Consider the following 16,125-nt stretch of genomic DNA (forward strand, 5'->3'; position numbering starts at 1 on the left):
TTTCACGCAACGGATGACTCAGGCCATAGCTTCTTCTGGCAGTGGTACAAATTCGCTATCACGCATGCGTAGTGCGCAGTGCGGTCATGTGATCGTGTGCAGCAAAATGAGGTAGGAGAAATTGCGGCATCAGATGTGAGGCGTCCGAAATTTCAGGCAAGGTTGTACACTGAACTCGGAGGGATGTATGACTCGGTGCCACGCAAGTCAGGAGTATGAATCGTGACTGAAATTTCAGCATCTGAAAAATTTGTCAGTAACTTTTGCGTTTAAGATCAGTAACGTGTACCAAATCACAATGGTAAGTGCTTGAAGCTATGCTGCTTAATGAACTTTGGCCTGCTGCTTATTAAACATTGCCTAATGCAAGTTTGACAACATTTTTTTGTTTTATATTTATTTCAGTTGCCTTAGTAAATTGTGGAGACCCCATCTTTAGGCGTATGCTGTTTAGCTGTAATGAATTGCCTCTTTCTTTTCTTTTTCTTTTTACTGCTACATTTCCAGTTGCAAACTGTTCGCTTCGGATCGAAAATATTCGCTTCGCTTCAAAGCTATTCGAGCAATATAACTAGTCTGCTTCGTACTCGCTTCCAACTGAAAACTCACTATTTGCACATGCCTACATTTTTCTACAAAACGAGCGGTCCAAATACCTTGAAAGTCAGGTCATTCAATTCCTGGGGTCATTCTTATTGCGGTTTTACCATTTGTATGCACATAAGACACAGCTTGTCTTATAAAGGGTTAAGGGTGTGTGATGCCACTTGTTAGGGCACTGTTCAGTCTTCTCTGAATGGATTTAAATCTGGCGCATTCCCCTGTGCATTTGCAGAGAACAGCAACAACTTGGAGCATCCAGAACTGTACTCTGACAGGGAGCAGAGCTTGGGGCACAAGGTGAGCTTGAGGGTACAATTTTTCGTGTTAAAATAAAGGTAAAAGCAGAAACAATATAGATTGCATGATTTTTTCTTGTTGCACACTTGTGTTAGTACCTGGTTCTCAATGCCCCCCCCTTCACAAACACAAGTTTGGTATTGAGCCATCTGCTGAAAATTTGTCCACCATTTTCAAAGCCGAATTAAAATGACTACTATAATTACTCTCGTAATTTTCACACTTTGTCCTAAAATTAAGTCTTCAAAAAGGGGGGTGTGGAAATTGCACGAAGATTTCGCGAACACGTCCTGCAAGACTCTACAGAGGTCATAACGCAAGTGCATACAGTATACAGTAGAATCTTGGTGATATGAACCTCACAGCGTCGCAATTAAATTCGTATCATCCGAAATTTTTTAGCATCCAAACGAACAATATTCACATGCAGAAGCATAAAAAATGCATGCATGCAGATCTGCTTTCGACTGACGGGATTTTTTCGTGGCCGTGCGGCCACACTACTCACAATGCGTATCGCTCGGTTAGTGATCGCGATTTCGGCGATGTAAGGGCCGCTCACTGCTCGTGGTGTGTACCGCGCGATTGGCGATCGCGATATCTACGATGTGAGGGCCACGTATCGCTGCTTGCGATGCGGACCGCGTGGTCAGTGATCGCGATTTTCGGCAATGTGAGGGCCGCTCACTGCTCGCGGTGCGTACCGCGCGATTAGCGATCGCGATTTTGGTGATGTGAGGGCTGCGTACGATGCAATCAGCAGTCAAGATTTTGTCGATGTGAAGAGCATGCATCGCCGCTCAGTGCTCGCGGTGTGTACAGCGCGATTAGTGATCGCAATTTCGGGAATGTAGGAGCCGCGCGCTGCTCGCGATGCGTACCGCGCGATTAGCGATCGCGATTTCGGCGATGTGAGGGCAGCACACCACCATTCACTACTTACGGTGCAAATCGCACGATTGATGAGGAGGCAGCGCTTATTGCTCTAGGGTGTGATCGCAGCTTCCGTGTTCATATCATACAATGTGGTGCGGGAGAGAGTTCAGAACATCCAGAATTCCACACATTGTGCACAATGCCCTCTGGCCAGGGAATTTTACGAATTCGTATGATCACGAAATTCAGATTAACCGTATTCGTATCACTGAGATTCTACTGTATTGCCACGTGTAAGTCGACCTTGCAACTAGCACCCCTCGCTGGCCAAAAAGTTGACTCCAAGTATAAGTCGATATATACCCCCACCCATTTTTTTTTCCTAAAATTAAGGCTTCAAGAAGGGCGTGTGCAAATTGAACTGAGATTTCTGGAGCAATGTATATTGCAGCGAATATTTGCAATGTTTGTTCATTCTTCAAATCTGCTGCCACACCACTTTATCGCTTTGTTGACGACGCAAGACACGACTAGAATTATCTCGATTGATCGCAGCCAGGCAGAGCTGATTCTATGTTGTTCCAGAATGTCCTAGTAACTTTGCACGCTTTATCTCGAAAGTTCGCTATCAGCTTTAAATTGAGCACGGTTAACAGCGGCGGGCATTCTGCTCGACGACCGCCAAGCACGCTTGTCGCTTCGCCGCCGCCGTGTGATTCAGTCCATTGTGGGCGCAAGTCAGCCCAATAAACAGTTTTCTTTTAGAAGACCTTTTGTCCGTCTTCATCACTCCTTCGACTGCCGTCACCACTACATGACAATATGGTATATTGCCTGCCACATATAAGCCAACCCCACAACTCACGTCTCTCGCTGGCCAAAAAAAAGTTGACTCCAAATATAAGTTGACACATACTCCCACCTCTCCTCGCCCACCCCCACCCCAGCCCCACGTTATGTAGTTCCCTAAGTGACGGCATGACGGCGTGTGGTGCAGCTCTAAGCTATAAACGCCTAATGGTACAATTGCAAAGCCAACAGTCAGAGGTAAATGAAGATACAAGGCGATAAAACGGCATTCTCTCATGCGGCCCGGCTGAGTAGTGGCAAATAGAATAGCTAGAGGTTCGGTAGTTTTGGATTCTGGAGTGATGCATGCTCTGGAGGTTACCGGAAATTTACTGCCATAGCCGTTAGTACGGGAAAGCTACCACTGGCAGTAGCGAGCTGGTAAACTGCACGCAGTTTACTTTTTCTTACCAAAATTGATGAACAAACAAATTACTGACTTTTTTTGCGACACCGCTCGCTTACCTTTCGCACCCACACACGGCCATGCCAATCTTCCCAAGCCTGTCCTGTACGCACCCGCGTTCATGCTGGTGTTGTTGCTCAACAGGGAGTGCAAAATATGCGAACAAAAGCTTTTTTTTTTTTTTTCAAAAATTCAAATAAAAATTGTGGGGTGCGCAAGTTGTCTGCGTGCTCAAATTGCACGAGTAAATATGGTACTTAAAGGTAGTAGAAAATAATTGTGTTGGTGGATAAGACATCAGGCACACCTAGGCTCTAGAGTGCAGTTGTTATGCAAGGGCTGAGTTATTAGATGCAGTAGAAGGATGGCAAGTTGGGCTAGTTCGGTGATGTTCATTTTGAAGAAAAAACAGTACAAACAGGGACGAAGGACAAAAAAATGAAAAGTACATTAGAAGCACCCTAAAGCTTGATATGCAATAGATACAAGGGGCCATAATGTGGAATGTTTCTTGTTGCCGATGTAATAATGCAGCACCTGTCAGATTTCCGCAGATACTGCCAGCATCAAATCAAATGCAAGACAAATGAAGCAAAAACAGCCAAAAGAAAGGATTTCGTTTGAAGAAGGCTGAATATTAGTGCATTTTATTTTCACTTGAGTGTCCCGAAACAGCTAACAGTTTTGAGTGTATGTTTCCGCATGACTGCTGTGCTGTTCACATTTCATTTGACACTGTGGCTGAGTGGTTATGGCGCTCGGCTGCCGGCCCGAAAGACGCGGGTTCGATCCCAGCCGCGGCGGTCGAATTTCGATGGAGGCGGAATTCTAGAGGCCCGTGTGCTGTGTGATGTCAGTGCACGTGAAAGAACCCCAGGTGGTCGAAATTTCCGGAGTCCTTCACTACGGCGTCCCTCATAGCCTGCGTCGCTTTGGGACGTTAAACCCCTATAAACCAACCATAAACCATTTCATTTGACACTGATAGTACACAACTTACCGAGGCCATTTGACACATGAAAAAGTGCCTACCATAAGCTGGCCGTCCTGGTTAGCTCAGTTGGTAAAGTGACTGCTCTGGTGAAGCGGTGGTCCCAGCTTCGAACCCCGGACCAGGACGAATTTTTCTTTAACTACGAAGTTTCTGGGAAAGCTGTAGAGCTTTCCTTTGTAGCCGTATGGCTGCACTTGGGTGGATGCCAATGAGTAATTGCCCCCTTATTACAGGATGGAAATCTTTAAATGTTTGTTTTCTAAACCGATGCCATATTTTTACTAAATAGTCAAATTGCCAGAGAGCTTCCTCAGAGCCATGCCATCGCTAACAACCATATAATGGAGGTTTTTGCTGGTCCTTGCATCTTTAGGCGGATTCTACTATACCACCCTAGCTTAGTTGCAAAATTGTGCTGTAAGAACAGTTCATGGCCTGTACTACTCATAGAAAGTTGTGTGAATTCATTCGATTACTACATTTTATCTGGACTCCTGTCATTTGTGTGTTTTTACCTTGTGTCTGCTGCCTTGACCAGTGTGCTGTGTTATGTCCTGATATTTTGCATACAGCAGTCTGTGTTTGCCATTGCATGTTTCCTGCCTTTCCATGTGGTTTGTGTTTTCATGTCGCTTGTATCGCTTGTGTTAAGTGTGCATAAAAACCTCTGGTAAATGGGCTGTGTAATATTTCCTGCGGTCTTCCTAAATTCTTTACCAAGACAAAAGTAACCCCCTTGTGTGCTTCTTGTGTGCTAAATATGGTGAATGATGAGAGGCTGCGTATACTGCATTGTGCCTTCAGCTTGCCTTTTTTTGTGGAGGAGGATCTCATGAAAAGAGTAGGGTGTCTCATCTATATTTAGCAAAGGTTTAAAAAATACTGGTGCACTACAGGAGTTCGCTTTCAAGTTTTGAACTTAATGTAAAACTTTATTTAGAATGTCATTGAGCATCCTATACTATACAGTAAAACCTCGTTAATTCAGACTTCAAGAAATAGTGTCCGAATTATTTGAAGGTCAGATTGTAAAATGACGTCCAAAACCTCTTAAAAACAGTTCTCATCTTATTAAATTTATTTGTGAAAAAGCAGGCAAATGAATGTCTCCTTCTTCAATGATAACTGAAGGGCTACAGAAGTTTTTCACAGTTCTGTCAAATGCTTCACCCTATGCACACTATGAGGAAGGGCAGAGAAGTACAGCTCCATACAAGTAAGGGCTTTCGCAGCCCCCATCACAGTGCGACATGGTAGCGTTGTTGCCTCCTCGTGTGTCTCGGCATTGTGTGTGATGATCACACAGTGTTGGCACACCGGAAAAACGATGCGGACAGAAGCGAGAGAGATGAGCATTGATGCCCGGATAGCAAGATGCGCCGATCTGCATCCGAAATGGCGCACAACTGTGCACAACCAGCATGGCTGGCTGGCCGGTGCGTAACTGATAGCCAACGCTACTGCGGGTTGGGTACATAGCTCAGAAAACAAAACTATACAGCCATGCTACTTGGCCTACGTTGAGGCCTTACAATCGTCTTCATGACAAATGTTGAGCGTGCACGTCAGAAGGTGTGCAGGCAGAAGTGCACCATGCATTTCAGGCTTGAAGAGAAATATTTGTACAGTTGCTTGCTGTGCTGGTCATGCCTCAACAGTGTCCTCCTTCTTGAGCCTATCCGAATTACCTGGTGTAAGCCCAGCTGCATCTGAGCATCCGACACCATAGAGATACATGGACATTTAAGGGGACTGCGCTGGCAGTACCAATTATCCAGATTTCTGAATTAATGGGGGTCGAATTAATGAGGTCTTACTGTAATCCATCTGATTAAACAGACTATTTCTGATTCAACAGTTACGTTACTGTATATTGAACTAGAGTTATGTGCAGTGAAAAGAAAACCTATAAATATGAACAAAAACCATGTGCTCATGAACTCATATATTGCAATATTGGTACCTTCAGACGAGTAGCTCAAGACTGAATTCCTTTCTTAGCCTGGATCACTGTCGCTAAAGAACTGGTAGAATGGCAAAATGTGCATGCATGGAAAATTTAATATAAGCTGAAAATTCTGCTGCTGCCACAACTTTTGGTAATTTCGTCCTGCTTGCCAATATCACAAAGACTGAAATGCATGGTGGCTAACAGATTTTATCACCAGCAAATACATCACATCCCTGTCACTTCTTAGCAGTGGACAGAAGAGGAATTGCTTCATGAGTTATTTTAGAGTTTTATGATCTGAACTTGATATGATATTTCCAGTCTGAGGCCATTTATCATTTCCTGGCATATTTACATCTGTAGCTACCATTCATATTATCATCGCTGCTTTTGTTACCATTGTTGCCGAAGCACAAGAAAGATTGTCGTGTGTCAGCCATGTGTGGAAGTAAAAGGGATAAGCTTTCAGATGTTGAAAAATTAGTTATACTTCGTAAACCTAGGGAGCTTGTGCCTCGTAGTAACATTCCCGTCCAGGGTCAAAGCGGCCAGCGGTTCGGTTGGACAGGTCGGGGGGGTTTGTCTGAGCGTGACTTGCCCTGCTGCAAAGGCGCTGCTCGGCGACGAAGAGCTGCCTCGGCTGGTGCTGACACTGCGTGACGGGCAGACATGCACGGTGGAGCGGGAGCACGTCGTGGACGAGACGGTGTCCCGCCGCATTGAGCGAGTCATCGACCCCCAGACGGGGGAGGCCCGCCTGCGCACGCTCGAGTTTGTTGAGAAAGTGGTCGAGAAAGAGGTAACCTTGCTTCAGGGAGGAGGAGCAGGATAGGGGTTCCTCGGACTTTGCCGCTGTGCTCTTCTTCCATGCCCGCACACACTGTTGCCTTCGAAGTCTGTGCATCCCACAGTGTAGTGGCACTTAGCAGCTTTGTTGTTCACAGCCTCTGGTTGTTGGTGGCACATAGTCGCTGTAGTGGTGGGAGCAAGGGAATGCCGGCGTTCTCACGTGCAATTCTCGCAAAACTTGGCTCTTTTGCAGACTTTCCTTTTCTTTTTTTACCGCTTCTTCCTCGCTGCACGTGCCAGGTTTTGGGGCAGGCTTGATTTGCAGCTCTCACTTATTGGCGCCGTTCTTAGTGTGGAGAGAGCATTGTCTTCTTTTTTTTTTCTTTGGCTGCAGTGCTGCACTGCGAAATGGAAGGAGTATTGCCTGCTCACATTTTCATATTGCTGAACTGTGTCTGGAATGATGTAGGTGGGATAGTGTCCAGACCATTTCTTGAATTTGAAAGCACATTAGACACATAGGGAAGCACACATTCATATAGTGGGCTTGCATGTGCGTGCGCAAAAGGAGCATGGACATTGCTGGCATTTGGAACACTGTTCAACAGTTTTCTCTGAGAGTTTTCTTCCTCTTTCAGTCCTTTTGTCTTTTGTGCGCATCTTGATTTTGTTGATGTACGGCACTCGTGGCTGAAAGCAAATGTGTTTTCTCGTCCTCTGCATCTGTGATGTGCATCCATACAGTCGATAATTGCACCAAAGCCTAGGTTAGGCCTTCACTTGAAGGTTGTTTCAATGATAGCATGCTCATAGTCATAATAGCACAACTAGGTGACAATGTTGTTTCTATTTCACCAGCGCTGTTGCGTGTCTAATTGCCCCTTGAAAAGGAAGCAGTAATGACAGCTTCGTTTCTGTCAATGCACTAAAACACCAGGCGCTTCAGGCATTGCCTGCCATGTGTGTCAAGAACACTTTGTCTCTTAGTTAAAAGCATAACATCCCTAACTTCAGTGTTCTCTTCTCTAAACTCTAACTTGTTATTAACACGTGTTATCTGACATCCTAAAATCTCCATGCTTCTGCTGGAACATGTGCCTTCCTTCAACTAATCTCTTTGTATGCATTGTCGATTAAAAATTTCACAGTGTGTGTTATTGTTACTTGCTTTGACAGATGTACCAAGTTTCCTCTTAGCTCTGTGTAATTCTCATTTTTGCTCTTCACTAGCAGTAATTGCTGTTGTGTTGTCCTAGGCATGTAGCAGTAGATTTCCACACATTTCTTGATCAAGTCTTGTGCATTTTCAGATTGAGACAACAACTGAGAAGATCCTTTCTCTGGAACTACACGGAAGGCATGAAGATGGCACCAACGACAATGGTGAGTGCCTTTCAGTAGGAGCAATTTAGTAGTCATGGCACGCCTTTTATGACTTTAGTTGCCTCGCCTTTTTGTTTTTTGTTACTTCAGTTGGTGTGCATGCTGTTTATGCTGCTGCAAAGCCCTTCCTGCACATCGCATGCTGCTGATTTCTCTCATTTATAGCACACAAAAAGAACAGCACTGTAACATACATAATGAAACTGCTGAGAATCCATCCTGTGCACATTCCTTGGCTTGCGTTGGACAATGAAACTGCTGAGAATCCATCCTGTGCACATTCCTTGACTTGCGTTGGACAGATCAACTCCTTTCTGCAGCAGAAAATTTTAAATTCTGCAAATTGAAAACAAATAGTCCATGAAATTTCGTGGGAGATATAAAATAATGCTTCAGTATACACTCACACTACTATATTCGGAATCAAGTTATGAGGATATAATGTGAATTCGTTTTTCCTGAGCTTTTCAAGATAGCTAAAGTGACCTTCTCCACTATGCTTGAGAGGTGGCTATGGGTGCAGAAAGTTGGCGGTACTGATCGTTGAGAAAGAGAAGGCACTGAAAGAGTTGAGCGAAGTAGGCAAAGCGAAGAAGGGCAAAATGTTGCTTGACTGGGCAGCTCAAAACACCAAGTAGCAGTGGCACGGCAGTGCCGCCATTTCTGTTGGGGCTGTGTGCATTGAAGTATCAAAGGCTTGGCTTTGCTCAATAGTGGCGCTTGGTTCTGAAGCGTTGCCTCCTGAATAGCATCCAACTTATCTGATGCTTTCATATTTTAGCATGCAGCCTATGTTTTTTGGAGGGAGGGGCCCTCAACTACGTTTGACCTGAAATTTTGTAATTGCATTACAGTTAAACCTGTCTATAACGAACCTCCATACAACGAATTTTTCGATTCTAAGAAGTTTTTCTATTCCCCGATGCCAGACCCATAGAAACCCGTGTATTTCTGACCTCAAAGTAACAAAGTGGCCAGGGGAGAGAACCTCGAAATAACGAATTTGCCCCGTCGACCGCCTTGTCTTTTTTCCCCATATTTTAAGAACATAGAGCTAAATTGTGCCAAATTTCTTCATTAGTTAATGATCAAGAACGATGAACGTCTAAAAAAAACATTTTCAGCGGCGGCGCACGAGCAGCATCACCCGGCCTCTCTGTGGTGATGATGATAATGCACAGGCGCCGCTTGTTTTCGCGCCGGCAGCGCCACTCTTTGGCTGCTGGAGAAGTCACTTCACTTTGTATGCGTGACACTAGATGGCATTACACGTGCTTCTCGAACTTTCTATGTTTGAAAAGCTGGCGCTTTCCGAATCTGTTTCTTTGTTCCCTTCGCCGTGCCGGCGTGTGCACTTTATTCTTGACTCCGTATATCTGTGTGCCGGGTCGTGTTGGTGCTTTGACACATCGAGAATGAATGCGTCTACGAAAAAACTGAAAATATTGTCTCTTGAGGACAAAACTGCTATTCTGGACGCCGTTGCTGCAGGCGAAAAAAAGAAGGATGTAGCTGCCAGAGTTGAAATCCCAGCCAGCTCTCTCTCTACGATACTCAAGGCGAAAGATGCGATTCGCAGTGCAGTGGAGTCCGGTACTACATGTAGCAAAAAGAAGAAGCTAAAGCCATCAACACACACTGACGCGGACAAGGCAGTGTTCACGTGGTTCATGGACATGAGGGATAGAAACCTTCCGATCAGCGGCGCTCTCTTGCAGCAAAAGCCACGGGATTACGCCTGTATCTTGGGATTTCATGACCTAAAAGCGAGCAGCAGATGGCTTCAAGGCTTCAAAAACAGGTATGGCATCGCTGGAAAGATAAGAAGGGGCGAGTCCTCTTCTGCGGACAGCGACGCTGCCAATTCTTGGGTTGAAGAGAAGCTGCCAGCAATTTTGGAGCGCTACGACGCGTCCGAAGTCTACAACTGTGACGAGACCGCTCTTTTTTATCAGTTGCTTCCGAACCGCACCCTTAGCCTGAAAGGCGACGCATGCCACGGAGGCAAGCATACTAAACTTCGTGTAACTGCTTTGCTGTGTGTTAACTCGGACGGGACTGACGAGCGCGTCCCACTGGTTATCGGTAAGAGTGGCCGCCCAGGTGCTTCAAAGGAACATACCGGATGCCCGTGAAGTACATAGCTAAGACGAAAGTGTGGATGACGCGGGCCATATTTGGTGACTGGTTTAGAGCGTTTCATGAAGATGTCAAGAAGCAAGGCCGCAGAATTTGCTTATTCTTAGATAACTGTGCTGCGCACCATGTTGAAGGCCTTGACCTTACAAATATCGAAATGCAGTATTTGCCCACGAACTGCACTTCACTAATACAGCCCCTCGACAAAGGAATTATCAACAGCAAGAAGTGCAACTACCGGCGTAGACTGATCCAAAAGCTGCTTCTGAACATTCGTCTTCATTATGATCCATAGCGCAGCAACAAAACAAAACAGGGGACAAATACAAGCGCTTGTGTTTGTCCCCTGTTTTGTTGCTGCGCTATGGATCATAACGCATACCCACTAGCCCGAACTATCACCTTGTTAAGTTATATTCGTCTTCAACGGGAAATGAAAGTGGATATTTTCCAAGCAGTTCAGATGCTTGAAGCATCGTGGCGAGAAACAAGTGCGGACATTATCGCCAATTGTTTCAGAAAAGCCCGCATAACGAATGAAGTTCAGGCTGCGCAAACTGACGAAGAGGAGCACTTAGGAGTGGAGCCTTCAGGGCCGCCCGATCTCGTCGAAGCTTGGGGTTTGCTGTACGCGTATGGAGCAGCCCCGGATGACGCGCAGCTCTGTGACTTTCTGTATGCGAACGACTGTGCCGTAACTACAGAAAAGATGTCTGATGAGGCGCTGATTGAAAGTGTCCGATGTCAGACCGACGATGATGGATCTCCAGAGGTCGAGTCACCATGTGATATGCCTTCAACAAATGAAGTGTTAAATGCCATCGACGTTTTGCGGCGCGTCGCGGGCTCGCTGGACGATGGTGGTACAGCATTAAGTGCCTTGATGTGCTACGAACGATCAGTGGTGCCGACCCTCATCAACAAACAGCAGAGCAAAATCACTCGTTTCTTTTCAGTGCAATAGATGCATTCTGGGCCAGTTCAGTGGCCTTGATTTGCACCTTGGTTTCGTTTCTGTATTTATTTTTCGAACTTTCTCGCGGAAACTGCATACAGCGAAAACCTCCCTATAACGAATATTTTTCGGCCTTTTTCAATTTCATTATATCCAGGTCTAACTGTAGTATATAATCATAATAATCTTTTAAAATTCTCCTCAGTTCTCCCTGCTTGCGTTGTATTCATGCCAATAAGGTAAAATACCGTATAAACACGTGTAAGGGCCGCACTTTTTTTTCCAGATTTGAGGGCCATTTTTCGGGCCCATACACACAGTGTGCGAAAAAAAACAACTTTAAAGTAAAAACACATCAATCAGGGAATGAGCGGCATTTATTCTACGTTCAGTCTTCACTCGCAGCCTTTCCGACTCCAAGCTGGTGCTGTGCTCTTGTGCATGCTCATCCCACAAGAAGTCGCGTAGCATGTCCATTGTCAACGCGTAGCCATTGCTCTGCACTTCCATAACATAGCAGAGCAGCTCTTCTTCTAGTTCGGGAAACTTGCCTGGCTTGCCTCAGAAAGCGCGCTTTTTGCCTGGTGTTCCTCGATGCATCCTTTTATTTGGACCATCGTCGGACGCACTTCTCGGCCGCCTCAAATTTCCTGCCCGCCGCACGCTTTCCATGTTTGAGAGCAAACTCCGAGCCCTATAGCTATTAAGGTGCTTGCCCATCATGCTAAAATTGAAAAGCTCGGTGGCAGCACACGAAAGGCACAACTATGATGAACAACACACTACCACAACTCCTGTGTCATCATCTCCTGTTGCTCCTGTTGCTCATCATCTTAACAAAAGTTTGACCAGCTCGTGCTGTCATTCCCGGGTACTTGCTGTGGTTGGAAATTGAGATTGGCAGCTGTAGTCACAGTTGCCTGTAAGATAGATCTGCCGATATATATCTAAGACAGGTAACCACATGCACTGCTGCATAATTGAAAGCAACAGCAGCATTTTGTAGTGTGCCAAATCACCTGAGAGCGTAAGGCACTCCCACATTTTCTTGGTTTTGTAGCTGTAATGATGATGGATTTTTATGGTGCCAGGGCATCTGTGGCCAAACAGCATTATGGCACAAGGTTTTTTTCTTCTACTCAAGGTGGGGTCAAAGACCCATTTCCCAAGCCTTTCACCCTAATTAAACCGAGCACCAGACCAGGGGAAAGCTTGTACCCACTGTATCACCGGTGGGTACCCGGCGGCACTGGGGATCAAACCCGCACCTCCCTCGTGCGAGGCGGATGCTCGATTTTGTAGCTGTGTAGCGAGAACTAAAGCAGTTTTAACAAGTATTTCATGAAATACAGCAGTTAGATGCATGTGTAAGAAGCCTGAAAAGTGTTCTATGATGAAGAGCATGGTAGCATTTCTGGCATGAGCAGAGATTTACCCATGAGCGGTTGTGGCCTGTCTTGTGGAGTTCTGCCACAGCTTGTTAGATTGCTGCCAGATTTGCTTCTCTCCAATTTTGTTACTTGACAGCAATGCAGCTATGCTCTTCGTCACATATGTACTACTGTTTTTTGTGGCACTACAACCAATTTGCACTTGTTTTAATTTAGCCACTTGTAGGTTGACTGAAACTGGTGAGACTGAATTGAGCTTAACAAAATCCAAAATATACCGTGTATACTCGCGCAATGAACCCACTTTTTTTCCAGGAAAGTTTACATCAATTTGGGGGGAGGGTTCATTACACACGAAAGAAGTTGCAACATATTTTTTTTCGAAGAGTCGAAATTTCATTATGTGTCCGCCCGCCCATACGTCCATCCATCCGTCTATCTACCATCAATAAAAGCACGCGGTCAGGCACGTTCGTGTGGGTGGTGTTTTGCATCGCTAACTTTGAATTCGTTTGCTGTACCACGGCGCAATTCAACGATTTTGTGATAGCCGGTAGCACCGGCTAATCATGGCGAAATGAAGTGAACATGCGTAACACCTGCTCTCAAGGTCAGGTGCGCGTTGTTTACGTGAAGTTGAAAAAAACATGCAAGATGGTGATGGGTTAGATTTTCGCTCCCGATCTCGAGCTCACCAAATTGATTGGGGGTCTGAAGATCCTGCTTCCTACATAGCATTTCAGGTAGAGGATGTTTTATAGGGTTTTGGTTTAAACTGCTGCGTTCCTCTTTGGTTCCTCTTTGATGCTTGAGCGCTCGCCCAGCAAGCCCCCAGTGCTTCCGTCAAGAGAGCACAATGTCTTGGCTCTCAGCCAAGTTGCCCCCCACCACCCCCTTGCTTTTAAACACGCTGTGATGTTATTGGCGCTCAGCATCTTGGTGCGCTGCCAAGGTCTGCATTGCGGACTGCACAAAAACTGAGGAACACGGTACCAAAAGCTAAGTTTTAAAAAAAAGTAAATTTTCAGGGACAAAAGTGGGGGGTGAGTTCATTACGCGAGTATATGCGGTACATGTTTTATTAGTACAAGCAAAGTGAAAAACTTGTCACATTTGGTGGTCGAGCCACAGAGCACCATATTTGCAGGAACTCCAATAGGAGTTTGTTGAAGACAGATGTGACATGGCTAAATTTACTCGCAGATTACCGAATTGCAAGGGACTACTCATTGCAAGCACTTTAATGGTTTGAACTTATATTTTCTAGCGCTTAGTGAACACAAGGGACAAGAACACAAATACACAGGACGTACGCTAGTCTTCAGAACACAAATACACAGGACGTAGTTGAAGACTAGCGTACGTCCTGTGTATTTGTGTTCATGTCCCTTGTGTTCACTAAGCGCTAGAAAATATGAGTTCAAACAATATCCAACTAGCCCAAGTTTCTGCCTTAGTTTAATGGTTGCTCTTCCTGTTGACAGCCAAATGCAGTTGGCTGCTTACTTTTTTTGAGAAACCAAGGGATATCACCATGAGATGTTCACCGGAGCATTCTTGTGTAGGGAATGTGCAAGAGTGCAAGATTGTCATTGAATGGCATGCCACTAGTTGGGAATCGCTTTGTCATTAACTTGCCTGGCTGCATGCCGCCTGTTTCCTTGCTCTCAACTTGGATTGGGACTTCTTTGCTATTGGTGGTGGGGTTTTGACTCTGTCCAGCACGGTGGCCGACTAGCACCCAGGGTGTCCGGAGCATCTCTGACACACACCCTTACTGCTGACAAGGTGAGTTCGCGAGGCTGTGGCTGTTTCAAGTAGATCATTGGCATTTTTGCTGCAACTTGGCTAAGGGATTTTTAGTAAAGTGTGCTGCATCTTTTGTGAAACAGAGTACACTGGAGAAATAATCTTTTCGATGCCTTGTCATGACACCCGACATTTACCATCAATTTTCATTTCTGCATTGGCCAAACTGATGAAGCGAGGAAGGAAGGCGTGCACTTCTATGTTCAGTTGCACTTCTTACTATTGTATGTCTGGACTCGTGGCGTCATATGAGCTTTGAGTGTAAACTGAAATTAAATGCAGTGCAGTCTGCATTTTACCTCAGATTTTTTAGGTGTCCTGATTTGCATGTAAATTCTTTCCTTGTTAATATGCATGACTTGTGTTATGAGCAATTTTTCTGTCTACCAAACTTTTTTTAATGTATTTATGCCTCATTAATATGGGAATTCGCTGGCCGGACAGGGGAAAATGCAGAGTCCATTGGGACCCATGCATTTTTGATTCGTTAATATGGATGGTGATTGGAACAAAACATCGAGCGCCCCAAGCTGATGTGTAATTTTTGGAATTTTGAGCACAGTACACCAAAGCAACGCAATGGAAAAGTGTAAATGTCCAACTGATGGCTCTTTCCGTTTCTGGTTTTATGCTGTAAAGTGAAAGATTTCCAAGTCGATGCCCCTGGGGTCCTGAGATGCGAACAATCATAGTAGGAGCTTGTTCATCTGGCCCTGAAAAGCCATCAAGCATATGATACATAGATAACAAGGCGCATAAAGCTGCACATCATTTCAAGCATAGTGGCGACCAAGGTAATATGCTTGTAGCTCCAAAAACTGTCTAATTTCAGCTTCACTGAAGACCACGATGCATAGAAATAGACTTTATTCATAGCTCGTTTTCTTTCTCAGAACATTTTTTTCTTTTTTCTCAGAATATTTGTTCTTTGCAATTCATTATTATTGGATGACTTGCTTTATGGATAGTTTTTCTCGGGAACCAAAGTGTCCATATTAATGAGGCACAACTGTAGTTCATATTTCTCATTCGATGAATCTGTTGGTGCCACTCAGCTGGTAGCTTCTTGTGCATACCAATATCATTATCTTTGACATAGGTCAGCAGTGGACCTTGCACGAGGCATAATCTTCAGTGTAACTAAGGTAGCTAGCTTCAATCACTGGATATGCTATTGTGTAGGTCAGCTTCAGTTTTATTGCAAGGAATTTAATTTGAATTGACTCTGATGAGCCCCAGCTTGCCAACTAGGGGAAGCTAGGTAGCTTCAGTGTGCAGTAAGACATCTTTGTCTATTTTTGTGAGAAAATATGACTAATTTGTACCAGTGTTTACAAGCACATAATGATTTATGTTTTGGCTTCACTCGATTTTTTTTTTTGTCACATTGAAAGCACTTCATTTACACCTTAAACTGGTGAGTAGTACACAAGGTGCTGAAACAATTGCTAAGGTGGCATGTCTTAAAGGGACGCTGAGGACAAATCAAAGTTCTTCCTTATTGATAGATCACCACGTTATGTCAAACATGCTACACTCACTGGAAACGGAGCTTTTACAAGGTAAAAAAGGTTGGTCGAAAGATGAAATACAGGTGTCGTACCCACTGGCCATTGACATCATGGGTTTAAATCAAGTGGCAGGAAAATTTTTAAACCCAGTTTTCTCCACAAAAAAATTCGC

The 16,125-nt window shown here is 44.8% G+C and overlaps 1 protein-coding gene across 42 annotated transcripts in view; it reads left to right on the forward strand.

Annotated features, from left to right (window-relative positions):
- The window catches only part of LOC144129383 (protein lap4-like), a 166,815-nt gene that overhangs the window by 146,080 nt on the left and 4,610 nt on the right, over nucleotides 1-16,125 (forward strand). For 22 of the 42 annotated variants that reach the window (XM_077663463.1, XM_077663482.1, XM_077663467.1 and 19 more), the window contains 3 exons: nucleotides 836-900; nucleotides 6,587-6,775; nucleotides 8,076-8,148. In XM_077663463.1, coding sequence (XP_077519589.1) covers nucleotides 836-900; nucleotides 6,587-6,775; nucleotides 8,076-8,148 — 327 coding nt within the window. Of the gene's footprint in view, nucleotides 1-835; nucleotides 901-6,586; nucleotides 6,776-8,075; nucleotides 8,149-14,355; nucleotides 14,422-16,125 lie in introns of all 42 variants that reach the window. The other 20 variants (XM_077663479.1, XM_077663492.1, XM_077663481.1 and 17 more) reach the window with 3 other exon arrangements.

Source organism: Amblyomma americanum, chromosome 4, assembly GCF_052857255.1.
Source record: "Amblyomma americanum isolate KBUSLIRL-KWMA chromosome 4, ASM5285725v1, whole genome shotgun sequence".
NCBI classification, from domain to species: domain Eukaryota; kingdom Metazoa; phylum Arthropoda; class Arachnida; order Ixodida; family Ixodidae; genus Amblyomma; species Amblyomma americanum.